At 44.5% G+C, this 27,623-nt stretch overlaps 2 protein-coding genes and 1 long non-coding RNA gene across 4 annotated transcripts; 2 read left to right on the top strand and 1 right to left on the bottom strand.

Moving 5' to 3' along the window:
- The first annotated feature begins 453 nt into the window (after positions 1-453).
- LOC127604641 (uncharacterized) lies at positions 454-6,270 on the top strand. The gene is made up of 4 exons (XR_007963377.1): positions 454-1,876; positions 2,431-2,644; positions 4,577-4,614; positions 4,952-6,270. It is a non-coding gene; the product is annotated as an uncharacterized LOC127604641 (long non-coding RNA).
- Positions 6,271-6,366: 96 nt separating this feature from the next.
- Positions 6,367-8,136, top strand: sp8a (sp8 transcription factor a). The gene is made up of 2 exons (XM_052071836.1): positions 6,367-6,654; positions 6,894-8,136. The coding sequence occupies exons 1-2, from the start codon at positions 6,622-6,624 to the stop codon at positions 8,013-8,015; spliced, it is 1,155 nt and encodes a 384-aa protein (XP_051927796.1). The 5' UTR covers positions 6,367-6,621; the 3' UTR covers positions 8,016-8,136.
- Positions 8,137-8,900: 764 nt separating this feature from the next.
- On the bottom strand, positions 8,901-22,660 carry itgb8 (integrin, beta 8). Of its 2 annotated transcripts, none has more exons than XM_052071832.1 (16): positions 22,132-22,660; positions 20,852-20,937; positions 19,781-19,952; positions 19,557-19,663; positions 18,978-19,117; positions 17,793-17,958; positions 16,168-16,326; positions 15,965-16,060; positions 15,286-15,378; positions 14,525-14,665; positions 12,969-13,377; positions 12,630-12,852; positions 12,431-12,537; positions 11,756-11,866; positions 10,915-11,078; positions 8,901-10,342 (listed from the first exon to the last, which is right to left on the bottom strand). In XM_052071832.1, the coding sequence occupies exons 1-16, from the start codon at positions 22,214-22,216 to the stop codon at positions 10,220-10,222; spliced, it is 2,382 nt and encodes a 793-aa protein (XP_051927792.1). In that variant the 5' UTR covers positions 22,217-22,660; the 3' UTR covers positions 8,901-10,219. The 2 variants fall into 2 exon arrangements, with proteins under 2 accessions (XP_051927792.1, XP_051927793.1); XM_052071833.1 differs by having other exon boundaries at positions 11,756-11,863; positions 22,132-22,659.
- Positions 22,661-27,623: the final 4,963 nt, after the last annotated feature.

The following is a 27,623-nucleotide window of genomic DNA, read 5'->3' as shown; positions in this document are numbered from 1 at the left end:
GTTGTCCATTGTTTTTGTTTTGTTTTGATTGTCAACATTGACCTTCAGATCAAATCAAATGATTACATCAGTTTGATTTTGTAACGTCCAAGGACGAATAAAAAGACGACATTGACCGAGAGATTGTATAATCCTAAATACAAATACTTCATTAAGTGAGCAGGGTTTTTATTTTTCACTGTAACACTCTACATGATTTGTTTTTTGTGTGCACAGAATTTACTCCCTCTCCCCACAAGCACACGTTTAATAAATGCGGCGTAACAGGCAGCCAAGTGCCCCCGCCCCCGGGCCACATTGCGAGGCGTTGCTAAGCAACGAGGGTTGGCCTGGGGGAAAAAGGGGAGTCGCTTTATGCGAAATTATTCGGTACTCCTTGTGCATTTCTGTACAAAGATTTGACATTTGACACAATTTGACAATCAGTAGGGATTACGCCAATCTTAGAAAAAAAATCTGGATTAAAATAATGTGAGGTTTTTTTTGGAAATTCAGTCGAAACAGTATGGAAGAGTGTGTTATTCACATATTACATCAGTAGGTGGCGCCACACACAAGCTAAATAGTATAGTACAGTACCTGTATACTGTATTTGAAAATACTTTTCAAGGTATTTGTTTTTTTCACTTAACATATCCTTGAGTATAAATTTATTAAAAGAGTATTTCGTAAGTAAATTGAAAGTATTGCTATTTTTAGTTCCGAATAAGTAAAGGATCCAACAACGAAACCAAAATGGGTTAATATTTTAGAGAATAGAATAAAGAAATATTTCCTCCTCATAATACTGCCTTTATTGATGATTGCATTTCGTCATCAGAGCTGTGAATAATTTCACAGGATATTTTAGTGGAGTGATTTTTTTCCACTTCTGTAACTTTGTAATCACACAACTCAAATCCTACTGAATGAATGACATAACATTAATAATATGTGGGTGAGTCGATGAATGTTTGTGTGGCGTGTTGTCTTTTGTGCAATTATGTTCTCTCTCTCTTTTTTTATGGCAGAAGAGTGGGTGGGTGGTGTCCATTTGTCACTGGAAGCAGTGGCGTCACGGTGTCTCCTCTTAAAGGTAAGTCTGGAAAGACAAAGAGATTTACGACTAACGTGAGTTTTGGCAGAAGCTTCTTCTGTTGATGTGTGTGTGCGTGCGTGTTACTCATCACTCACTCATTGAATTGGACTTGCTTGTTTGAAAGTTGGCAAGGGCACAATTGTAATGAGTGGATCGACGAGATTGCATGCTTAAAAAAAAAGCTGTGTGTCATCTTGCAGCCAGGACGGTTATGCAGCAAGATGAAGAAGACATTTTCTACTGTGTCCACTAGTATCATCATCATGGAGTTTTATTAGAGTTTTGCAGTGGTTTAAGTGTGGTCAGTTCCTGTGAGGGGCAATTGGCGACTTGATTCAGCATTCCCGCACGACTGATTTCAGCATTCACACACCACTGAAAAGCATATTTTAGGATGTTACATGAGAGCATTTCAGTATAGTAGAGTGTTTGTGTATAATGTGAGAGCTCTGCAATGCTGTGTGTAAAAGCTTTCAGTCGTGGGATGTATTGTGTTTTAGTAATGTGTGAGCAGGACAACAATTTTCTAGCGGGTGGTCCAATTTAAGCATGAGAGCATTTCACAATGACGTATGAGAGGATTTCAGCCACATGTGTTCATGTTTAATTTGCGTCTGAAAGTGTTTTAGTTGAATGTGAGAATAGTTCAATGGTGTATATGCGCATGATAACAAAACGCTCCCACAGTGGTATATATATATTTTTTCCACCGAGCTCAACGTGAGTCATTTGCTTCAGTGAAGATTCACGGCCTGAGAATTTCCAGAATGCGTCGACTGGCGTCTGTGACAAGAACAGGTATTTATAATGTTTGTTTCAGCTGACTGGAAGCATGCTCATGTCAGCCCATAACACACCAAGTACACCTTCCTTCAGTACTTTACAAACTCGGACAGAACCCACCAAAATGATGTGACAACTCGTACAGCAGTGATCCATGAGAGTAAGTTGACCCCACCCAGGTAGATGAAGACGAGAGCGGAGATGCCTGCAGGTAGCACTGCAGGTCACTTGAACTGAGAGTGAACTCTGGGTGGACCCGTGACCCTTTTGACCAACTGTTGTTTGGAATCTAATTTAACATCCTCTCCACTTTGAGTTTTAGCTTGTGGAAATGTTATTGTCTTGTTCTTGTCATGGATCAAACACCTGTTTTGTTTTTTGCCATTAAAGCTACTTCAAGTTGTGCAAAAAAAAAAAGGCCCAGAATACTGAACCAGTGGATGTGCATTCAAAAGTTGGGAGGTCAAACTAACTTCTCCTGTGGTAATTGTGCATCCTGAATTTGTGTGTGAAATGTCATTTTGGCCTCACAAAGTGTATACAATTATTTGATTTTGTTCCATTTCCAGGCAGCTGTATTGAAAGACTGCGGAGGACAAAAAGACAAGAGCCATGTGCCGCTTTCAGACAATGAGCAGCCATGTGGCGTCTGGGGCTGATTCTTTTTACAAGTGTGTGTATACTCCTGCCTACAATCTGGCTTTGAAGACAATGTCCATGAGTCGGGGAAGACCTTTCCAGTGCCGCAAAGTGAAGGGTGCAGCACGCCATAAAGATCCAAAGGTAAGTGTGTTAAATTGTGCATTAGCGTGCGTACCTGAGCGCAGGACCTGATCCGACTTGCCGGCCTGTTTGGGGCCTGTCTGTGTATGTCCTGAATGACGGCCCAGAGCCGCGAGGGGGCTTGAGGTGGCAAAAGAAATGTTTCATGTTTGACGGGAAACATCAGTACAATAGCAGACGTGTAACCACCTGAAGCTGCAGTCCGTGTGTTTGTGTGTGCGTGTGTGCGTGTGTGTGTGTGTGTGTGTGTGTGTGTGTGTGTGTGTGTGTGTGTGCATGTTCACCTCCCTGCTCTGATTGATGACCTCTCATGTACCGTTTCACATACATGTAATCGTGTGCACTGCTTTTTTGCAGCTTGTACGCATCTTTCTCTCTCATGTACGAAATTAATTGGCAAAGACAAATAAACATTCGCTATAATTATGGTTATTTTTATGAAATTAAGTTTCAGTCAGTTTGTTTTTTAAAAGCATTCTTGTGTTCTTATTTTATTTCATTCACACAAATATATATAATTTTAGTTTATTTTGTTAACTTGAACAACCTTGCTTCAGTCTCCTTCCAATGAACCCCTCCTTTCAACCCCCCCCCCCCAAAAAAAAATTACCAGGGGAGGTCAACATTCCCCTTTAATTATTTTGTCACTTTGAATCACGGCCCCCTGAAAAGGGACCCGACACTTAACATTTTCTCAAGAGAAGTGTAGCCATTCATTATAGTCACGATAAGAAGGATGATTATGTTCTTCGTCCTCAAACTTTTCCGTTTTTGCCTTTCTGTGCAGCCTGTTGAGATAAAACAAACAAACAAAGGAATTAATCAATATTACTGGTGTGCGATTGTAACTAAAGCAGAAATGCATTCTTTTTTTTTTTAAGTCACTTGTTTAATTCACGTTCAACCTCGACTTGTTGCCCATGAATAACTCATTTATGTCCTCAATTCATGAATGTGAATTACTGTGCAAAAATAAATCAAAATCCCGTACTGTGTAATGACACTACTTTCTCAATTCTAAGTGCGTTTGGCAAAGCTCGGCAGAACCGCTCTCAGGTGCAACGTGCAGTTTGTGTGCCAAGGTGAGGGGAAACCCTGGGAGATTATTTGCCACTTTGTTGATGCCGTTTCCAAGGCTTTTTTTTTTTTTGTCTAGCCTGTCAAATCAGTTTTGATAGCACATAATTGTCAGATAGGTGTGATTGTGGCTGTTGTTCCAGTTAATTGCTAATGAGTAAGAAAGCAAATATTCTACACCGGGAATGTTTTCATAGTGGCGAACCTGAAATGTTGTTCATCAGCTCGATGCCGAGTCACGACAGACACGTCCGTGTGTCGATGATGGGAAGCCATCGACGAGCAGCTCAAGGCGCATGTATTAAAATGCCTCTTCCCCTTCTCGAAAACGCAGAACGCAGCTTCATTTGTTTGGAGAGGATCCATTTTGATGGCCTCGAAAGACAAATTCCTATCAGTCAAAGGTCATCTTAGAAAAACTCTGGCCACCGTCTTGAGTAGTTTAAAATTGTTATTGGTCTTGAGAAACTTTCCTCTTCAATTGTGCTGCTTATTTTGGTGTGTGTGTGTCTGTGTGTATGCGCCTGGTGTTTGAGATAACATTTATAGCAATCAAACTTTTATAACTTTTCTGACATTATGGTGAACTGCTAAGATTTTTCTGGGTTACAGTATTTTGAGCCCAAATCAAAGGTGGATCTTACCAAACATTGCCTCTTCGTTTACGGTTGTTTTGGAGGTGGCGACCATTGATTGTTAGCTCCACCTACAGGACTGGAGTTGAACAGTCTGCGGTACATATGGAATTTATTTGGAATCATGGTTAGGCTGTGATGTTTTTGAATAGGATTTAGAAGGTGCCTGCGGGTTACCTTTCACTTCATCACGAGTTTTTCTGTTCTTTTTCTCTCACAGCAACACGAAAGATGCTAAAGTGGACCATGGAAATAAAGGTATGTATTGACATTTTTTTTTCCTAATTTAACATACTTTCTGTAGTATGCTGTACAATATGCTCAGTGGCAGCCCACTAATGTTTAATGACCATTCACGTTACAATCAATTGCAAAAACTTCAGTGTAAGAGTTGGAAGCAGTGAGCATCTGTAGCAGAGAAAATGCTGACATGGAGCATGGATTGGACTGCACAGACGTTGAAAAAAAGTTTTGCTTTGTATCTTGTCCTTCTACTAATTGATAGCATAACCCCCTGGTTCTAGTGAATATATATTTTTTGTCATGTCTTTCCGCTTGTCTTTTCACATGGTCATTTCCTTTCTAATTGTCCCAGCAGGGGCAGCTGAGCAAAATGGCCGCCGTCCGATTGCAAGAGGATCCCTTTGACGGCAACAAAAGAGGAGGTAAGCAAAACTCCTAGGAGAAATAAAATACCCCAGCCATAAGTCTTCCCCCCCTGAGATGTGCCAGATCTTTATTTCACTCTTTTCTTCCCTGCGTTTTCTGTCTCGATGGCCACAAAGTGCGCGGAGAGTGCGCGACCATCTTTTTTTGTTGACGTCTGATGGCGCGTGATAATGTGGTCATTATCATGGCTTAAAAGAACAGGTTGTGCCTCAGACAGGGTTTCATTATGGGGCTTTTCACGCTGGCGCGCACACACACTTTCAGTGTGGGAAAAGAATGCGCGTAAAGACAGGACAGCTGTTTGGGTGGCTCATGGGGATGACGATCAGGTTAGAGTGAAGATGGCCGACTGTAAAGTCCACCTGTGAAGGAATCGGTGCCCCAGGGGGCAAAGGCAAGGCACACTAATTTGGTCATGTCCACTGGCAGTGTATTAAAAAAAATGACGCACAAACACTAACAATTATACAGATTCAAATAATTGATTTGATCATTCTTAAAAAAAATATACATTGACGGTTTCAAAGTTTCCACAAAGCGATTGTCCGACCTCATGACAGCAAAGATACAAAACTGGTCAAATGCCACAATGCCCGAGGTCATTTCAAGCCAATTTACCATTCCTGCTCAATCACTCAATTTGCTCCACTGACTTTCATTAGGCTGTCCCAAAAATAGATGTAAGTATTCAAACATTAAATAAAAAAAAGTGATGTGTCAATTCATGGGCTTCAAGTTGTGATTGACAGTTTCACATGATTGATAAGAATAGGAAAAGCACAGGAAGGAAGTGTTTTGGGGGCGGAATCCCGCATTTGTTTTGTTGAATGATGTGAAATTGCAGAGGCAGTGAAGTTGGTGTCCTTACTTAACACCCCCGCCCCTGGGGCGTATTTAACCGCCCCAGGGACAGGATGGAATGGACCGGTCCGACCTCTTCCTCTGCCAGGTCTTGACATCTTTACAAGCATTCATCTTTAACCACACTTGTATGTTTTGACACGTTCCGTGAGGCCACATCACACAGGCATACGCACAGCAGGGCTGTCATTAATATGGGATTTAAATACATTTTATTTCAAGTAACTTGCAGAGCAAGCTTGTTTGGTTTTTTTTTCCTTTTTTAAAAAAAATTCTTAACCAACTGTAATCTTCCTCTGATCGTACGTGAATACAAAGCAGTGATGAGATGAAATCATCAATTTTCTCATATCTCCACCTGGATAATTTAGAGTCTTGGATTAAGGTGTCGGTCAAAAAATAAAATGTCAAGCAATAACATTTTTTTATTTCACAAACACGCCATTTCCGATCAAGACCTTTTCCGCGGTAACAGATCAGTGTGCCTGCCTTTATTGTGTCACTCCCATACTCTCAAATTGCTGTGAAAGGACCAAAATCTCACTTTTTGCGGCGCTCAATTTTTTTCCGCATGGAAATTTACATCCTCCGGCTGCGAAGTGCAAAAGACAACCCGCGTTGGCCTCTGATTGGTCCATTGGCCTCTAGGCTTCCGAGGCACGAGGAAGCATCAAGTACAAAAGAGCAGACAAAAGCGCACTGTGACACACGCACACAAAACACACACAGACCTGGATGGCTCAAACCATGGCTGCAACACTACTGGGGGTGAGTTTACATTTGTCTCTATAACGCACTTTTTAATGATTGAAAAGTCCTGACGGGCGTTAACTAGATCACTTGAAGTTTAATGTTGTCGTGACTGTTTATGTAGAATATGTTTTATGGTTAAAAATGAGATTGCTGCTCATCTCAAGGGGCCAGCCATACTTATAATTGAAATTGAATTGATCACATTACATGAATCAAGTTACAGGCGGTTGTAAAAAGTCTGCGCGTTCCCACAGGAGGACCCCCAGCTGAGCAGCACCCCGCTGGCCATGTTGGCGGCCACTTGCAGCAGAATCGGGGAGTCAAGCCCCTCCTACTGCACCCCTGACCTCTCCTGCATGCCCACGGGACTCTCCAAGGGCTTCCACCCGTGGAGAAGGAGCGCCGCGGCCGCCACTTGTCTCACCTCCAAGAGTAACGGGATGGGATTCTCGGACAACTCGAGCACCTTCTCGGTAGCCAACACCAACGAGCTTTCAGCTTACCAGACCTCGGGGCAGTCCGACGCAAGTTTTCCTGAACAGCGGTCCATGTTTCTCACCAAGTTACCGGCCTCCGTGGAAGGAATTTACCCGCGGCTCCACACGCATCCGTACGAGTCATGGTTCATGCCTGGGGCGGAGGTCGGGAGCGGGCCTTCGTCTTGGTGGGACGGAAGCACCGCTTGGGTGGATACTCCCAACCCTGTCGGGATGCCGTCATCGCTGAGCGGCTACGGCTCCTCCGAGCGCAACCCCTGCGCCGTTCAGCCTCTCCTCCCCGGCACGCAGCACCTGTTCAATGGCTTCAGGCCACCCTACTCGGAGTCCACCTCCTCCGGTTCCTCCGCGGGGAGCCCGGCGCTCCCTCCGCAGGCATCTTCGCGCTCCTCCTCGCGTCGCTACGCGGGCAGAGCCACTTGCGACTGCCCTAACTGTCGGGAGGCGGACAGCCTCGGTCACGGCGCGTCGAGCCCGCGGCGCAGGGCCGCGCACAACTGCCACGTCCCGGGATGCGGGAAAGTGTACGGCAAGACGTCCCACCTGAAGGCTCACCTTCGCTGGCATACCGGGGAGAGGCCGTTTGTGTGCAACTGGCTCTTCTGCGGGAAGCGCTTCACGCGCTCCGACGAGCTCCAGAGGCACCTGCGCACGCACACCGGAGAGAAGCGCTTTGAGTGCGCCTTATGCCGCAAGAGGTTCATGCGCTCCGACCACCTGAGCAAACACGCTCGGACGCACGGCCCCGAGGGGACCGAACACAGAGCGGAAGAAGACGGGGTTGGGAAAGGTAACAGAGACACGGACAACGGCGTGGGCGGAAGCCCGAGGCTGTCCCCAGAGGTGGACCTGACTGTCCAGGCAAATGAGGTGAAATAAACAGCTTTTTTTTTAACATAAAAAAGACATTGCACTTTATGATGAGTGTCAGACTAAACACGCTTACCTCATGTTATTTGTCGGCTTCTAAAAAAATAAAGATTGTCTTGTTTTTACTTTGCTTCATTGTTTGCATTTTTGGATTTAATTTCTTCATCACTATTCTTCTTTTAAGCACAAATTAAGTGAGTCTATCTGATTTTATGGCTCTCTTAATTCACGAGTAGTTGTAAAAGAAGTATTTTGTAATAATTTAGCTTGTAGCTCCCTGGTGTCAATAAAACCGGTCAAACACACTTTTCTCGTTAGGCAGCTCATTTGCAACAATGACCGGTAATGTATTACAACACGCCAACAATATCTTGCACAACTCGCATTAAACTGAACATCCTCCACATACTTAATTGAAAAGGAGTCTTGATCGTTTGGTTGCTTACATTCGACGAGCGATTCCCGTAAGAAAAGATCCAATTTCACGTATAGTGACAGGCAGATCGATTCTACGCCAATAGATGGCAGAAAGTACACAATTAACCTTTTACATTTATCTCTTGTATCCGATTTTTTTTTTCAAATGTTAATCGATGGGAAACGATATTTTCGACAGCGGTCACTACACACACACACAAAAAAATTTTTTTCGCTTGCACGTGATTAAAATGTATTTGATTATTTTTTAGGAAAGTCACATAGGTTTACCGCATTTTAATCACATGTAACCGATGTATGTGTTCGAATTAAGTAAATCCAAATGATCTTTTTTTTAGTGGAGGATATTGCTTGATCTCCATGTCGCTTTTTTGTGTGTGTACATCGCCATCTAGTGTTCAGATTGCAAAAACTGTCCGGCAACACCTTTTTTTTCTCCACAATTCCACACATAAATTAGTTTGGAAAAATCTTGCACTCTTTTATTGTGATTGAAAGACATGATACACAATTCACGAGGGACACAGAAACGACACAGAAGTGCTGCTGTTATTTCAATGAGATGATTCACTTATTGCTGATAGCTTGATTGCTATTATTATTTTTTGACCGAAAACAACATTGCAGCTCAAGTAGACTCATCTTAGAATTGTACAACTTGCTTATCAATTAATAAGAAAATACATTACAATAAATAGTAGTGTTTCTGGCTTAACAGGAAAAAAAAAAGATAAAGCAGCTATTGCTGTAAACATCATCGCCTCAAATTAAAATCACAAAAATGGAAAAGGAATGGAAAGTCATCTAGTGCATGAGGAGAGTAGCAGAAGAACGCTCTTCCACTTTGGATCGCAGTACCTTTCGAGCTTAGCTTGGGACATACCAAGGAATCAAAAGTATAAAGTCATCAGCCCAATTGAGTTAGATGTGGCAGTAGACCAACATACAGCAAGTGCACTTCTCATTTGAGGTCAATTGTTTATGCCTGTGATGATATATTCTGGTAAATGTTACACTTTTATTGTTATTCCAGTGGATTTGTTTCTGCACCCTTAATGCCCAGTTTAGCACAAAAAAAAATGTTACTTGAATCCCGCTGAACAGCTCTCATGCCCTGGAATGAAGAGACACCTCAGTAGTACAATGCAAAACAAGTGCAAGTCTAAACCGATCGACAACTTCAAATCACAAGAAAATCCTCTGATAGGAAAAAAAAGCAATGTAGTTAATCAGTTAACATAAACGATGAAACAACGTGAATCAATGAACCAAAACATTTACACGAAAGAGAAAATTGTCACAAGTGCCCGTCATAAATTAACCCTAAGTAATAAAGCCCATGTACCGGTACTATGTGCAGACAGCATGAATGGTAAAGTTTAAAAAAATCGTACCTTATGTTAGCCACAAGAGGGCAGTCTATATCTGAACCATAATGCAGTATTTGGAGCACAACCTTTTGACCAGAAGCCCTGACACCAGACGTAAACATAAAATTAAGTGGTCATGACTGATCATCTTTGAAGAAGACTTAGTGCTTTTACACTGAGAGTTTGGAGGACTTTTTTTTTTTTAAATAATCGGGCCATCTCCACAATACTCTTACTGGCAACCTCAGTCCCAAACTCTTGAACTTAAAATCGTAATAATAATAACCATAATTCAATAGAGGTTTTAAATTTCTTACGACCATCAGACTTTGCATATCTACAGGAACGCAGAACAGAGTCCAATTCTACTCCTTGGAATGTGTCCACTTGACCCCCCAACTGGCATTACTGCCAGGGTTCACCAAGGGGCATTTTTACGTGTACGGTCATCTCCATCGAATGGTTAGGCGGTCGATCTCTTCGGTAAGTGACTGTCTTCTCGTTGCTTGTAGGGATGTAGGACAATTCCTAAAGGGCGATTGAATATACGCCGTTACGTACATGAACGTGTACTTGGCGGTGTTAAGTGTGGAGCTCTTTATGGACTGCCTTACTCGATACATTTCTTTTTCCCAAGGACTACATCGCACCGCTATATGAGATTTCCGCCATGTTACAACGTATTTGCTAGTTCTAGTAGTGCACAGAAATGTGTAGAAACACCCGATTTGGTACACGTTTACCCCCACTTCAGCCGCACACAAGCAATAGTGTGTCTCCCTTGATGTATTTATGAGTCATAGTTGAAATACAATTGTGAACTGCTGTAAGTCCAAAACAGCTTTGACACCCTCCCCCCTTCATTTTTCTCGGCACTTGCGTAAATCACGTGAGGTTGCGTATCCCAACACTGTGTTTACTAAAGCTGGGAGGCAAGCGGAAATGTAAAACACAGATGTAGGTCTGTTGCCTCGCTCAAACCTGTCGTCGTAGCAGAACACCCCTGACACTGAAATGGTTTTTAAAAAAAGACTCAAAAGAGAAAAAAAAATGTCAGGGGTAAAAAAATTACCCCTTGCTGTGCTCACTGGTGAGCTTACCTTGCCAGTGCAGTTGTATTCTCCATCCATGCTGGCATCTCCAGGTGACCAGCCTCTTTTCTGCAGAAGCAGCCTAGACACTGCCACCACTACCAGCCCGCACAGAACTGTCAGTGCGCACACACTCAGGAAGGTCCCAACCAGCCGACCTCTACTGGCACACTCTGCGGACACACACACGCACACACACGGGTCATACATTCATAGTTTGACTCTAAATTTATAGATTGTTCTTTCTGTTGTCTACGTTTGTGAAACTTTTGCTCCCTGATTGGCCGCAAAGAGAATAATACGCACACAACGCACACAAACCCAGCTCTGGAATAGTTGGCTATTAGCCGTGTCTCTGCTGGGACCATGTGTAGATGACAGCCTCATGGCTCAAAACAAAGAGCCCAAAGACATTTAGTAATGGGGTTGCCATGGAGACCTGGCTCCTGCTGCACCCGGGAGGAGCAGGCGTCAGCAGTGTCCCGTCGGGTTGAGGGGATAAGAGGAGATGGAGGGAAAATGCACAATGGGCAGTTTTGTTCCAAAACTCCAGGCGGGGGATGAACACTAGCACTTGGATGTGTGCGAAAGCGTAAACCTGAGCGCGGGTATTTCAAATAGTGTGTGCAGGTGTGAGTTGTTTTTTTTTTCCAAGTGAGTGTCGAGCCAGAGAGGCTGGAGAGAAAGGGGAATATGTGAAATACAGCTGCGGCACTGACAACAGACTTGCTGACTCCAATGCACCGGGATGCAGGTGACATGCAATAGTAGCAGTGCTGGAATGAAGGCAAGTTGATTTGGTGGATGCGAGTGTGTGTGTGTGTGTGTGTGTGTGTGTGTGTGTGTATACCTGCTCTTGTGCTAATGTGAAGCCGGCTCCGTCCAGACTCAAAATTTGTGTGAAACCAATACCGACAGTTGTCGCTGCTCATGTACATGCACTGAATCCACTTCCGCCCTGCTGGACAGAGAGATAAACACCCTCGAATTAATGTCGACAAAAGAATTTAGCAGTTCATTTATTCCACAATTAGGTACAATTACTCGACTGCACGTCTCTGCTAAGTACACATTGGAGCATAATTGCATTAAACCTCCGACTGATGGTTAGACCAAACTGTAATCCATTACAAGTGGCCGGGATTGTGGCGTTTCAATCGCATTATTGATCGAACGACAACGAAATACAATTCAATCAAGCACATTCACTAAGCTGACCCGCCGAACGCCTCAACTGACACCACCAACCGGACACTAAAGTGGTTAAAGCGATTGGCAGAAACTAGCCGGCCACTCCCATTCACAGTCATCGTTACTACATAGTGTAGAATGTGTGGACAGCGGCCTCTAGAGGACAAAAATATGCGCTCCTCCCATGTAAATAATTTTTAGTTGGCGATGCAGTGTGTGTTACGTTAAAATCTGTCAAAAATATTTTAATAAATACTTGGTTATTGCTTACCGCCGCTTGTTTATAGTGGAATGGGAATGTCAAACAGCAACATTAGCCAAAACAGCTCTCTACCTGACTTCACGTCGCCGTTGTAAACAACGTCCGAATCGCAAGTGTGGTTGCAGTATCCCGCCTCGTGTTGTTTGAAACCGCGAGACATGTGACAGTCCACACACTTCCTGAAAGAGACACACAACACCAACAAAAACATGTCAGCTCGAGCAACGTAGCCACTCGTCAGGCTTTGTCGCGGCAAAACAAAATGAAGTACCAATTTGATTGGCAGGTGCTTTGACAAGCAGGACATCTCTCGCAGAAGTCTCCGGAGTATCTGTGATTGTCGCACACACATTGGCCACACACACACGAGCCTCGTCCGCTACACAGCGAGCCATCCGGTGATTGGCAGGTCGTTGTTGAGACGGGACAATCGCAGCTATCGCCTGTCCAGTTGTCCTCGCACACACATTCACCCAACACACACGCACCACGTGCTGTCAGGAGCAGACACAAGACCATTTTTGCATCGTTGTATACTTCGCATTATTCTCATTGCTTTTAAATGTGCACTTCTGTGTTGAAAATTAACGAATACCCGTCAAAAACTTACCCGCACATAGCAGTCCGTCTCTGTAAGAACAGGAGAAGTCATCACTCTCGCAGTATTTCCCATAGATCGTGCCGAGTCTGCTGTGCTCACACGTACACCTCCCACATTCACACACTCCACGACCGCTACAGTCCACCTGAGCGCCTTCCGCTCGGCAAATCCAGTTTGATTCGTTAACAAATCCCCGATGCGGGTTCTGCTCCCAACCGGGGCCGTGGATGGTCCCCGCGCATAGCGAGCGTCCGCTCTCGTGGCAGCGTCTTGTTGACCCACAACTGCACTGACATTTTGAATGGATCCTCACAGTGGTGGATTCATTGTAGCCCACGGGGCGAACCATCACTTGAATGTCCTCATCGGCACCGTGGTCAGGACAGGAGTGGAGGCCAATGGTGATGTTGAAGTAGACCTGTGTTGAGAAGAAAAAAAAATAGAATCTTGATGCCATGGATGAAGTAAAAGCTCGCCGTCCTTCCTTTGGTTTCACTTCAGCGTTGTTAGCTTGTAAGCTAGCACTTTACACATTCAGTGGAGACGCTGACATTTTTTGACAATCGAGACAACTGTCTCATTTTGTATAATTGGCGATTAAAAAAAAAATCTCAGTTCACATTTTTTAGCGGTGGTTTGTCGGAGTTTAAAGACATATTTTCACATGACAGTGACTTTAAACTACTGTAGGTTGCTTGCTAGCTCGTGGGAGACTAATGTATGACTAGTGGGATTAGCAAAAGCTGTACCCTTCCCAGAGTTCCTTCATTGTTGGGTGCTCTTTTTTTCCCCCCTTAAATGTCGGCGGCTTATAGAAAAAAAAAAGGGAGGTTGAGCCAAAAATAGCATCTTTGTTCCCCACTTGATAAGGACATTTTCTAGCTAAAGGCTATTGAAATGCCAGCTTCTGTATGTGGGTGACTTGAAAAGGTTTTTATCTTGATAAAGTGGACATTAAGTTCTACTCTAACCCTCCCCCCCTAAAAACAAAAAAGTAGCAGACATTTTGTCTTCACTTATCAAAGTAGTTTAATAGGCGTACACGGTTGATATTAATTAGCATGGAAAAGTATGCACATTTTTCATTTTATTTTTAGGGCTACGCCGATAACGACTGAATACCTTCCATAATTCATTTTCTCTACCCATGGATTAAAGGGCTGAACTACTGAGGCATGATTCAGTGGGAGGAAAGGAGACTCAAGGGCAGATTAGGGAGTGAATAGAAAGTAAAAGGACAAAACAAAGACTTTGGTTATCTTAACCGAACGCCACTAGATTTTCTTCCACGGGGCTGTGCAAAAATGTGATACAATTCTACAATTCGGCAGTATTTTCTGTGAACTATTTCAAAATGTTGCAAACAAACACATCACGGAATCACGTGGAATTTTTTTTTTTTCTTGGTTGCATTTAATACCTCTTTTAGCCTAATCCGCTCAACTTGGATTATTTTCCCAATATTTCATGATGTGTATATCGTGTGCGGAAGGAAATCCAATACAACAAAATAAGAAATACGAATGACGATAGAAACATGACTGCGTTGGCATTTGCGGCTTTACCGTCTGATTCGGTTGCACCCCCAAGCAGCCCAGCTCTTTGGGGGTTGCTCCTTCAGGACAGATGGGGGACACGGCCGTCCAGTACCTGCTGAGTGCCTTGTCATCCAATGACACTGACAGTGTCACATCTGACAACAAGCTCTATTAAAAAAAAAAATAATCGAATTAGACAATGATCTTGAATTCTGCCAAGATAAAACCTTCCATACTCTCATAGGAATGTAGAAGCGAGAGAGGAGAAACAACAGTGCTGATCGGAAATTGGAGACTAAGAGTGTTAATTGTGACGATTGAAATTTGCAACTTGTCCTCAAAATGTCCTCATTGTTGTGTGTGTGTTTTTGTAAGAGCCTTATGGGGGAAAGGGGGGAGGGCGAAAATAGAATCTTTGTTTTTGTACATGGTCGCGACACCTAGTTTGTGGGAAGGAATGGGGAGGGGTCCGATGGCTATTACAATAGCAGCTTCTGTTCAAATTCAGCTGCCTGTGTGTGCGTGTGTGTGTGTGTGAGTGTGTGAGCGTGCACTCAGATCTGTGGATTCGGACGATTCTTGAAACAAACAATAGAGCGCTGTGCTGGAAGCGAGATTATAGGCCAGACTGCAGCCATATGAACAAACCAGCAGTCACATCCCCACAAACGCATATGCACGCATGTTAGTAGGTTTAAATATTCACACTGCTGCAGTCTCCTTCCCAACCTCGGTCTTTTCTTTTTGGGTTTGGACACAGAGAAAAGAGCGGGAAGTTGAGTGCGTACCTTATACGAGTCCACAACTAGATCGATGAGGTTTGGCGACTGGAAGAAGCCGATCTTCCCAAGGTAGGAGCCAGGGAGCAAGCGCACTAACTCCTACAGGGAAAAAAAAAATTGCATCGTGTCATATCCAAGATAACATTTTAGTTTTGAGTGTTAAGAGCTCGCCAGCAAGCGCTCAACCTTTACGCGATTGAAATTGGCTACCCATATATCAGAACAACGTGAACTGACTAGCAACGAATGCTACATTAATGCTAACCAACTGAAAAGTAGGCTACACCTTATTCGGATTTTCTTTTTTAGATATCTTGACAAGGGTTGACAACGGTAACATTTTGGACAAACGAAGCAGTAGAGCTAATGCGTCTGCTTTCAAACATTGGGGGTTAAGGGACCGTATCAAAGTATTTGTACTTTGCTTGCTTTTTCCATTTCTTGTTTTTAGTAGCACCTCTAAAAGTGAGTTGTTTTTATGATGCAAGGGACACATGAATAGTCTTTTCTGTTAGCTTAATGGCGGTACTACATAGCACCAGTCACTCACCCAGTGACTAATGATGGAGAAGGTGACCATATAAGCTATATACCTTATATGGCTTGGCAATTTAGTGCGTGCCGCTTAAGGAACTGTTTGTATTTTTTAGGAAACGCCACAAACATTTTATGGACTGAATATTACCTCGTACCACTGGTACTGCTGTTTCTCCACCGCGAAGATGGAGTGAATGTGGTTTTCCAGGAGCTTGTCAGACAACTGGCCCAGACTGGGATGGTCCTGAGGTCAAACGCCAAAAGAGAAAAATTCACTTTGTTTCAGGGTGGATAGGACGCGCGTAAAGAAAATCCGCGGCGACCTCCGCGGGCTTCTCCCCGCGCGCTCACCATCCTGGTGCTCCCAGTATAGACGTTGTTTTCCAGGTGACACAAGCCGTCGTGCGGAATGACAATTCCTGCCAGTCGGCTGTCCAGGGCGAGGTGAGAGGGCTGGTCGGTCATCAGGAGCAACAGACGCTTGGCCTCTGGACGCCAACCCACAGCTCTCTGAAAAGAAACAAACCTAAGTCATTGGAAATAACACCTGCATACTTTCCCTCCGGGCAGAACGGCTGCGTTTTCATCACTGATAGGTTGTCTTTGTTTGCAGGATTGCACTGGAACTACTTGAGCCATTTCCGCATAACTGCGTGGCATTGTCAGGAGAAGAAAGAATTTGAAGTGGAGTCAGCTGAAGGTGGGAGGATTCAAGATTTGTCCGTATTTATTGAGCCACATTTGTTAATATTGCGTAACGTTGCCCTTAATTCCTCAGCAAATACAGCAAGGTGACTATTGAAATCGTTACAACTGTACTCAGTAAAAACGTTTTGTGCATGCACACTATATTTCTGAGGCGGGATGTGTTCGCCAACGAGTTTCTCTTTGAGCTGACGTGTCAGCAACACAACATGAAAAGAGTGGTGTGGAAAATCTAAGCACATAACATAACATAACATGCGGTAAGATACTCCAATTTCAAACATCAGGCTCACTCTTTTGGCTCTCAAGGGGGGGAAAAAAAAAAGGAATGCTCCCACTAGTCTCAGCCGCCCCCCCACCACCCCCACGTTTATGTCTGTGTCATAGACTGTGGGAGAAAAGGGGGTCTGTGTGTATATTTAAGGAAAGTCAGCAAGTTAATAAGATAGGCATGACATAATGGAGAGTCTATTTGTGGAGCCGTGAGTTCCGTGGTGTTTCCCTGCAGTCTGGTTACTCAGCCCCCCCCCCCCCCCCTGCAATGCATGACTCAAAGCGCCCCCCCTGCAGGCATCGTATGAACTACTGCCACTGTGTGTGAGTGTGTGTGTGCATGTGTGGCAAGCGTGTGTCAGTCATAGGCAAGTCGGGGCGTCATTTCTTGGGATTCCGGCGGTGCTCTCCGACGCTGAGTCAGAATGCCGCCATTCTTGCCGCAATAAAGGCCTCCCTTGAAGCGTTGGAACCGACTGGTAAATTTTAACAGTCTCCTCTATTTTTTTTTTTTTGGAACTATTAAAAATCAGGCTGGGGGCCAACACGATTAATTAATGTCAACATGGCCGAAGTGAAAATGAAAACGGTAAACAACTGAAGTCGGAGAGACCCGCGGCAAGGTTGGAACCTGGAAAATCCAAAACCATATTTATACCCCCCCCCCCCCCTCTGATGGGTTGTTTCTAACCCACTCGCTGGGTAGCTTCGGATTTTGAGCAGATTAGGTTTCTTCTACCCAAAGTTGGCTTTCTTGAGAGCTTTAACTCATCCCTATAGGTCATTAAATAGCGAGAATTGAGCATCACGAAGATGTAGTTATTTTTCTTTAACCCTTTCAGGGACAGCGGTTATTACAGTGGACAGCTTATCGAGTTATCAGGTTCTAGGGTGCATGAAAGGGGTTCATGTTATCATTCTGTGGAAATTTATAAATCATGTTGACATCTAAAAATACCCGATAATCCAAAGATGCTAACTCACTCTGCCTCGCTCACCTGGCACGCAGTGGCCTGCAACATGGCGTCCAGGCCTCCCTCAGGTGTGTCCATGTTACCCGAGATGCGTTGGCGTTTGATCACGCGTGTGAACTCGCTCATATTTCCAGTCATGCTTAAGACGTGGTGGAAGCCGTGGGCGGGTCGGCAGCGGATCTCGTAGTCACTGGTTGGAGGAAAAAAAAAACGTCACGGAAACAGTTATTGATTGTCGCGTTCACATTCAAAAGCCTCTTGTTTCAGTCTCCGACTCAGAGCGGTTCAGTGTTTTGGAACAATGGCGCATCCAAGAAAAAAAAAGCAAAGTCACATGGGGAATGCTCAGACTTGAGATTGTGACATGTCCCATCTAAAAATATATTTGCAATGAAATTAGGGGTTGACAGTTGGAGGCTAGCGCATTTAAGCTAACGTTCCTGAGGTTGGGGTTCAAATCTTTACTCCTGCCTTCAAAAACAAAACCAAACCAAAAAAAAACATGTCTTATACCATCGACGTCTTGCCCCCCTCCAAAGTGGTGAATTTGAATAGTTCTGTGTTTTCATGTTCTCTTTGATTGAATGGCTGGATGGAACAAAAAAAAACAGAAATGTACAATCCTCAGACATCCTTTCCTCAGAATCTTATCTCAAAGTACTCTTCGCGTCTTATCACGCCACTTGAACCTTCTGTTCTCAAATCTACTTGTGCTTTTCCAGAATCTTCAAAAGCACACTGAAAGGCAGAGACTTCAACTTTGGGCTCTTCTCATCTTCCAGATATATACGGTATGTATTTCTATCTATTTATACCTCCGAGCAGATGTCGAACTTTCTTTTGTGATTAAAGGGGGCTTGCTCGTGCTTGTGACCTGAATCATCTTTTAGTTATGCTGCCCTGCCATAGACCTTGACTGCGGGGGGAATTTCCCCATGTTGCACGAATATCCTCCTCACCATCACCCCATGATAAGTCTCGGCTCTGTTTCGAGTCCTCTTACATTTATGTACAACTCAGCGCAGTACAAAGGCAAACCTTTTTTCCACTTTTTTTTAAATTCTCTTGTTCATGAATTAACGCTCTAAAAACAACATTTAGCACACTTTGCACAGACCGGCCCGTGACATCCGACACATACAACTCCAGGACACCTGTTGGAATATGATTGGAATATTTCTACGACAATAAGCCAATAATTCTTCGAACCTGCAGGGGTTGTTGATCTTGGTGGGATGCACGTTAATGTAAGGCGACACCGGCTTGTCCACAAAGGAGCCGAAACCTAGCCAGAGGTCTGAGGAGTATTCCGTCATACGCAGGGACAGAGCTACGCCCACTGTCTTGAGCTGGGAAGCGGGCAGAGGAAAATGTGAGGGAAGAAATGCATAAGTGGTGACGAAAGCGTTTATTTACATCGTTAAAACTTGCTTGTATACTTTCTACATGCACCGGCCTTCATACTCTGCTTCTTTTGGCTAGTTAAAGATCAATTCTTTTGAATCAATTCTCTCTCTTTCCCTTTAAGGCCCATTTCAGTCAACAGTTCAAAATGAATGAAAAAGTTAATTAATTGAATAGACCGGGAAGATTCATATCCTGTCTGGAACGATGAGCAACCCGTGGTGGTTACACATCTTTGAGGGGGGGGGGGGGGGGGGGCAGAAGGACAGTTAGAACTGTTACGTGGAGGCAAAAATTAAAATCCGCAGTCATTCCTCAATCCCGCCTGAAGGTCTTTCTCATGCGTTTCATGTTTATGAAGCCTCAGTTGGTGTAAACACTTACATGATCGAGATTTTCCTGCATGGATGCCGACACATCCACCAGGTAGTAAAGATCCACCGGATACCGTGGCAGCTGCTTGACGGCAACGACGAAGCTCGCCTCGGAACCTGGCGCACACAAAACTGAATTACAACGGTTCATCTTAACATGAGGCCATTTGCTGTTTAATTGTAGCAACAGCTAACGGGGGAGCCATCAATATGCTAACGCTCGCCGCAGCCTACCCGGGGCGAGCGTGACGGCGATGTCACGCGGGGACACTTGTGTGCTGCCGACGGTGGTGTCGACGTCCACTTTGACGTCTGAGTTCTCTGTGAACTCCGGGCCACAGCCTCTTCTGAGCAGGTTCGCCCGTAGGTCACAGCGATGGCCAGCACCCGCCTCCTCCAGAAAATCCTGCAATAAAACAGGAACAGGGAAATCCAAGATCCAGAATAAGAAAAAAAGGAAAACAGGTGTTCCATTAACCTGCCACGCATGGTTTTGCAATGTGGGAGGAAACCGGAGTACCCGGAGAAAACCCACGCAGGCACGCGGGAGAACATGCAATCGAATGCGAATGGAAAAAGTCGAGTCCAGCCCTGCAAAAACCTGAACAGGAAAATTTGACTGGGCAAGATTTCTGAACACGAGTGACTATAGCTAGCTTGGTTGCGGATTTTAACGAACGCACTTGCCGATTTGTAAATTCACTGACCAGCAGGACTTTTCAATCATGAATAGTAATCACTCTGCTAAATGTCAAGCTGACATCATTCATGCTGATCACGTATCCATTTGAACCAACTTTACTCTGTTACATCCCCACCGCTGGTGGAAAAAAAAAATGTTTGAATGCTTTCACACACCGTTGAGCACGACCCAGTGATGCCGGAAAAAGGTCAAAGGTCACATGGCAGGGAAAAGCACCTGAAGCTTGTCAACACACCCCTGTGGTCTGTGTCGTCTAGCCAGTCATGTGTATGTGTTGGTTGATGTGTTAGTTCCCCAAACAGTGTTTGAGCCTTTTTTTTTTTTTTCCACTTCCTCAAGGCTGGGCAGCGATCCTGGGTGGATGCTTTATGAGACAGAACTCCCAGGCAGACGCACACGATCGCAGCGATGAGTAGACTAAACATATGGGTCAAATGTGGCTTTTGCCTGTGCTGCCGCTGCTGTGTGAGAAAGAATAGAAATGGAGTGGAAACATTCGCATGTCCCGCACGAGGGTTGCTCACATCTGCGGATGGTATTAAAGCAAAACAAGCGCATCATCCGAGGAATGCCAGAGGCGCACTTTTTGACACGTTCCATACCTCCTTGAAGCACCAAGAACACTGCGGCCCACGTCGGAGACACTCTTTGCAAGACGTAATCGGAGCAGATGAGCACAAGTTGTCGCCTAAAGGGGGAAGGGTATGGTGACAAAAGCAGAAGAAAAGTGAATTTGCCGGGGACGGTTTAGCCTGTGTAAATGTCTTGCGGTGGAGCTTGGCTGGATAACCGTTTTGGTGATGGAAGCATCGCCTACACTTGTGTCATCTCATGTCAGTATGCGTCAGGCTGCGGAAAAGCAGTTAAGTGTGGGAACAGGTGCTTGTCCAATAGGACGCGTTCAAACGTTACATGACTCAATAAGCTCCCGTTTTTTTTTTAAGAGCCAATACTATGACTGCTGAATCTAGAAAGCACTATTTATGCAGTCGTAATATATCTCGGGTGACTAAAGGTGGCATTAATGATTCATTGAGATGATCTATCTGCTGAGATCACATATTTTTTTTCCAAGCGCCTCTGAGCTCACAGAAGGGAATGTAGGCCAGAGAATAGCTGCAGGTTGTTTTGAGCATTGGCATTGTGTTCCAATGAGCTCAATATTTAACTGGCAGCAGTAAAATGATTTTTTTTTTCACCAGCTTGACTAAAAAATATGAAGTTTGAATTTTATTTATTTTTTTGTAATAACTAACACCCTTTTGGAATTGTTTTTGAACTGCGGAATTAGTTATGTGTTCGAGATCACATCTTCAATTCATTATCGTTCCGAAATATCGTAAATAATGTGGCCGCAATAATCACAATATGATGAGATTATTTAAGGGGCATTTGTTTTTGTTTTTAAGAAACAGACATTTACATGGTGGATGGATGGATGGATGGATGGATGGATGGATGGGTAGGGTGGACAGTGTACCGTAAGTTTTCTGTACCCTCAAAAAACAGCCACCATGGATGTCAAGACAAAAGTGAGCACATATAATCACTAAAATTTATCATCCGATCACATTTTCCGATCTAAAAACATAGCATATAACATCATTTCACATTTTGTTAGAATATCATACATTTATTGCCAAAATGTAATCCATTTTACTATATATGTATTTTTTTTTAAATCCACGCGAAAATACAATTCAAGTCCTATTCACTATGCTATGATAAAAGAAACATTGCTTGTTGAGACGTGCAATTTAAAGAAAGTCCGTGTGCGGCTGTGGGTTCCGATTGATGCTGAGCAGGGGGGAACCGTGAGGCAGAACGTCGGTTAATTGCAAAAATACGATTTTAATTGGACTCTAATGAGGCTTCCACTCACCCGGGGGGGAGGTTCCAGCGCAGAGAGCAACTATGAGCAGGAGACACAGAGGGACGCTGCCATATGTTAATGGCCAGGAAGTCATATTATCCACGCCGGGTGGTTGAACAGACCGAGCGGGGAGGCTGCGTGGGCTCACTCGTAAGAGTCTGGAGACCCGGGACCGTGCGTCCGCCGCCTCGCCAACAAAAGCCGGGAATGACGCGCCGAGTCCCGGCGCATTGTTCCTCCGCCAATAACCCTCTAATAATCCCGGGGAGGTATTCACATCCTCCGGTTCCAATCAGCTTAGAGGCGCGCTCCCCCGTGCACCGCGGCCGGGAGGGCAGGTAAAGAAACGGCTTTTGTGCGGCGACGCTGACCCCCCGCGCCCACCCCTTCTCCATCCACGCGCTCCGTTACGATCGAGCCGTGGCCGCGGTCCAGTCGCTGACCCGAAATAAGTGGCTGACAACGTGCACCGGCGTGCCGAGTGAACATGCCGCACAGTGAGCGCGTTATAGCCGCTGAACTGACTCAGGTAGGCGGTGCCATGGCAACCAGAGAGAGAGAGAGAGAGAATTTGCAAATGGCACCGTGACGTCACACCTACTTCGTAACTTCGAATGCACCACTTGTGATTGGAATGTGTGATATGCCAGTTGAAAATAAGATATTGCATGATTCAAATTGCTTGGAAGGGAACCCCCCCTCAAAAAAAAAAGATATGCTGGAAAAATCAAACATAATTAAAATAATCAAGAGCGGGACTGGAAAACTCTTAACAGTGAAATTGACAGCACCTCCTGTGTTGTTCAAGCAAAGCATCTCATTTTATCGGATGAAATTCTACAAGTTGAATGCGAAATTCCATGGACGGGTTAACGGACGCGACTGCTCCTTAAACATAATGAACGGAGACACGTAGTTTATAAAACAAATGTTAGGTCGGGATTGACTATAATGGATTGTCCATGTTTAACACGACAGGAATATAGACGGGAGCAGTGTGGTGCACTCCAGTTGAACTATGGCCTCAAATTGAACACTTGTGTTTATATTGCTTCTTCTGGGAGCCATTTAACCGCAGCGAGCGCTCCTGTGTGTGTGTGTGTGTTGGGGTTCCAGGATGGAGTGGTGGGGGTCAATCAAAGCTACACACTCGTGAAGAGATTCACATGCTGGCGCTAAAGTAGTAGGAGGAGTTTTTTTTTTGTGGGGAAGGGGGGGGGGGTCCATTGTGCGCAGATTCCAATGACATGGAGTAACCTTCACTGGTCGCTCTCCTGAACAGGAACCCCAAAAAAAAGTCCTAAACAAGCAAGAGAACAGCAGCTGTGCGCCGACAAAAGACACACAATGCGGAGTCCGCCATCTTTGCTGTGATCGGATTCATGTCTCCGAGTGAAGCCCACCAGATGAAAGAGTCATGTTGTGATTGGCTCGCCGCCCAACCTGTGATTGTGAGCGTGTCAACATTTCCGATCAATACGCGACGCTAAAGCGCACACACTCGCGCGGGTCTCTTATCTGGCCCAATCTGTTGTTCACAAGCCTGGAGCTGGGCCTACTATGTCCTCATTCATTCATTAGCATAATTTGTCAAACAGGAATTTGTGGGAAGGTGGGGGGTGGTGCCCGTCTTGCTAACCCCGCAGTCACTCTCAATTATGCTAATGATGCTAACGCACACCGTGCTGCGTTCACTCGACGACCGGGTGAGAAGTGGAATGTTTTATTTGGCAGTTTGACGAGAGGGTTCTCAAAAATCCCACCAAAAAAGACGACTGATAATGCTTTAATGGTGGGCCAGACGTTGGGGATGTCACTTTGTAAAGAAACACTTGGGCATTGTGCAACAAACGGTTGGGCCTTCTTCTTATCCCAAATTTTTTTTTTATTCGCATTAAACTTGTAATGTGTGTACATAATTTGGACATCATGCTTTAATTATGTGGGCCGTGTCCTTTTTAACAACCACCCCACCTGAGGAAGACCAACCAATCAGAGACAGAAAATGTGACTGATGAGGTGTCAATCATTTCAAAAGAAAAAGAAATACTCTTAATACAGATACATAAAAAAGGTTACCAAACTTCAATCACAGTGTTTTCGTGTTTGTATTTATTGCCTTCTACAGAACCTCCAGTGTAGTGAAAAAAAAAACGCCAATGAAGTTGGAATTGGTTCGTGAAAGCTTGGCTCACAAACATATTAGTTCACAAACCATTTTGGGTGGTGAAATTAATATTTTGGTCCGTATGCTCCATCCTCGCGAAACGCTAAGGATGTTTTCTCTTACAAACCGGAAACATGATTCACATCGCATTTTTTTGGTATCTTTGTTTATTTGTTGTTTAGTCAGTGCTCATTATGGCTCCCATGAAAGTGGAAAGTGCAAGTGGATGTGACATGAAGTGACGTTTTTTTTGGGTGGGGGGGTAATGTAACCTCCACCAAAGAGCGACGGCGAGACAGTGTAGCGTGAGCAGACGGCACGGCATTTAAAATCGAATGTCCTACAGCGTTTATTTTCAACTTTTAAAATGTCACCGTCATCTCCATTTGGGCTCAAACGAACAATGCGTGAAACCATCTCGAAAATCCGGATTCCAAGTTCCCCCTCCACATAAACTTCTCTTCTCTTCCAGGGCGGCGACGGTGCTCAAAAAATATGAAGCCGGTCTCTGCATGGCCATCTTGATAATGGACTCCTGTGTAAACACAGCCCTGGCCCCTCGTCAATACTGGTCAACGTCAGGATGTTGGAAGGTAGATCCCGTTCGTAATGATGACACTAAACACTCTTCTCGCAATTTTTCCTGCCTCCACCTTTCAAGCCCGCCCGCCCCCCCTCCCTCCAACCCACTATTTGTTTGTGTTAGCAGTCGGCTAAGCTTTCCCTCACGCTGGTCTGCTCTCATCATTCTCCGGCCGCGCGCACCCAGTACACACACAAACGCGGGTTAGCATCCATTTTTGGATCACCCACTCCCCCGCGAGCACCTGCCCACCTTCCCTTTCTACCACCCCCCCCCCCCCTGTCAAAGTTGACTCCCCTCACTTGATTTTTCTTTCTGAACTATCTCCCACGCTCTTCTCAGCCATAAGCTAGATACGCTGATGGGAGGACAAAGTAGGGGTTAGAGGTCAGATGGGAGCAGAGCAGGGACTCGTAACTATGCATAAACCCCAAACGAACGTGGGGGCAGGGGGCGGGGGGTGGTGGGGAGTTTATCACTAAGGGTAAAATACCGAGCGCTCGGGGCCTCTTGGATTATCTCTGTATTTCATCTCTATCGGTGATGTGAATAGATGCACCTTAGAAGAAAAAAAAAAACGTTTGGCAATTATTATTGTTTGCTTGGTTTAAAGGATTCGATAAGTCAACATTATCAAATGTGGTGGATCACGATTGGATGAACTCTAGAAAATTGTCAAAAGTTCTCTCTGTTGTGCAAAAAAAAAGTGTCAATGCACAATTGCGAAGAATTCAGGAATGGAATTTAGCGATGCCCGTGTGACCACTCATCTGGCAGCTCCTCGCTTCGCATACTAAACAGAAATAAGCGCCTGAAGGCTTTCTTTCCACACTGACATCGTTGACTTGCCATCCGAATTTATAAACACCCCCCATCCAAACGTGAGGCTGGTTCCTTTCAGTTTTTATGCGCACTGAAAAACATTTCAGTTTGACATCCAAACTTGAACTTGGCGTGTTTTGGGTCATTTCTTCCTCTAAACATGAACCTTTTCCGTCACTTTGCTAAAGATCTTTGCCTCCTTCTGTTTTTTTTTCTCTCTCTCTCGAAGGACCTGTTTGTCTCTGTGCGTTGGGTTTTTCATTCGTCTTGCAAATGACTGCGTCGCCTGTGTCGGGCGCTGATGTCACTAACAGGTGTTTTCAAGTCTTTTGTTTTTAAAGCCCTCAAAACTTGTCACCGGCTGTCCTTTTCTACACACGGGCTAGTTGTTACTGATAACACCTGTGGTTCCTTTTCTTTCTCTGCGCTTTCCAAACGGCAGTACTGACTATTGGCAATGGCAATCTTGTTGGTTTAAAAAAATATATATTTTATCCCTTTAACAGGTATGACCGTCATTTATTTTTGAAATAATCAATGAGACGTGAGAACATTGAGCAAAGGCTCACCGTTCCGATACTTTCGTAGGGGGAGGCGCATCAGGAGAGCAATTAAGGACGTAACCGTAACGCGGGATTTATGCCCAATAAATCCCCAGCTGCCGGCCGGGAGGGTGAAAAGCCTAAAAGCACGAACTTCATTGCTATTTCCTAGCAACCGATCAAATATGTCATAAATAGCTCAGGATGTTACGGCTCTTTTAGTTCCGCGTGAATACTAAAATGTGTCCTCTAAAATTTGGATTTGTTGCACCCTTGTTCCTCTTTACCGACAATGAAACGCCAGTAAAATAAATGCCACGTCCAATAGTTGCAAGGCCCGAAGAGTTCTCCACTGAAATACAGCCCCGCTACTTATCAAGGGTGCCTTGAAGGTGATGCGAAATGCACGTACTTGACCGGATGAGACGAGCATAATTGAATAGTATGTTTGCGGCTTAGTGGTCGAGGATAATCGTTTAAACGTCCAAAAACATCCGCTCTGCATCCATAACCGAGGAAAACCCCGTAATTGCTGTCATGTCACTGCTGACATTTTGTTTAGACCGCCTGCGGTGTTGTGGCCAAAATGCATTCATGCAAAAGCAAAGGCGGAATCCTCCACCTCATGCGACCGCGGGCCGTGACTTTCATCTGCTCCAGGACCACAGTGACCATGTTTTTTTGGGGGGGGGGGGGGCAGACTTTTAGTCCTGAGGAAATTCGATTTCCAGATTATAAAACCTGATCTTGTGTCCATCCAAGGGAGGGCTAATGTGTGGAATAAAAGTATGAATATGAGCGTTTTAACTCCAGGGTATTCCAGTATTCCAGAGTAGGAGAGAGAGTTGAGAAAAACAATAAACTACAGTCGCTGTTACACTTTGTGAGCTGGAGCCTCGAGGCTAAACGGTGCAGCAGCGCATGTAGAAATACAATATCATCACACTTCTCCCAGTCATATCTTCTTTATCCTCTGCGACGATCAACTGATTGGGGCTGTATTGAGGCTCTGAAAAGCGTTCGCGTGGATTCATGAACTGTTAATCGGTCCGTTTGATAATTGCCTCCAGTTGGCCAAAGCGGGCACACCACGTTGAGCTTTTATTCTAATTCTGGCATGACTGACTGTTTTTATCATGTATGATATTATAGAGCAATGATTGTCCTCATAGAAATTTACGTTACAATTACGCAATCGTAGCATTTCCATTCGTGTCAATGGGAAAAGATGACAAGCACGGCTAAATAACACTGAGTTAAAATTTGACTCGAGGCACCACAAGAGCGTATTTTTCTTTATTTTAATCATCTAAAAGCAACGTTTGGCAAAGATATTTATCGGTATTTTAATTCCACTCTGTCTGTCCCATTTTCATTTTAATTAACG

The sequence above is a fragment of the Hippocampus zosterae genome, chromosome 7 (genome assembly GCF_025434085.1).
Source record: "Hippocampus zosterae strain Florida chromosome 7, ASM2543408v3, whole genome shotgun sequence".
In the NCBI taxonomy this organism is placed as follows: Eukaryota; Metazoa; Chordata; class Actinopteri; order Syngnathiformes; family Syngnathidae; genus Hippocampus; species Hippocampus zosterae.
Note: the sequence above shows the minus strand (reverse complement) of the source record. Positions and strands in the feature narration are given on the sequence as shown.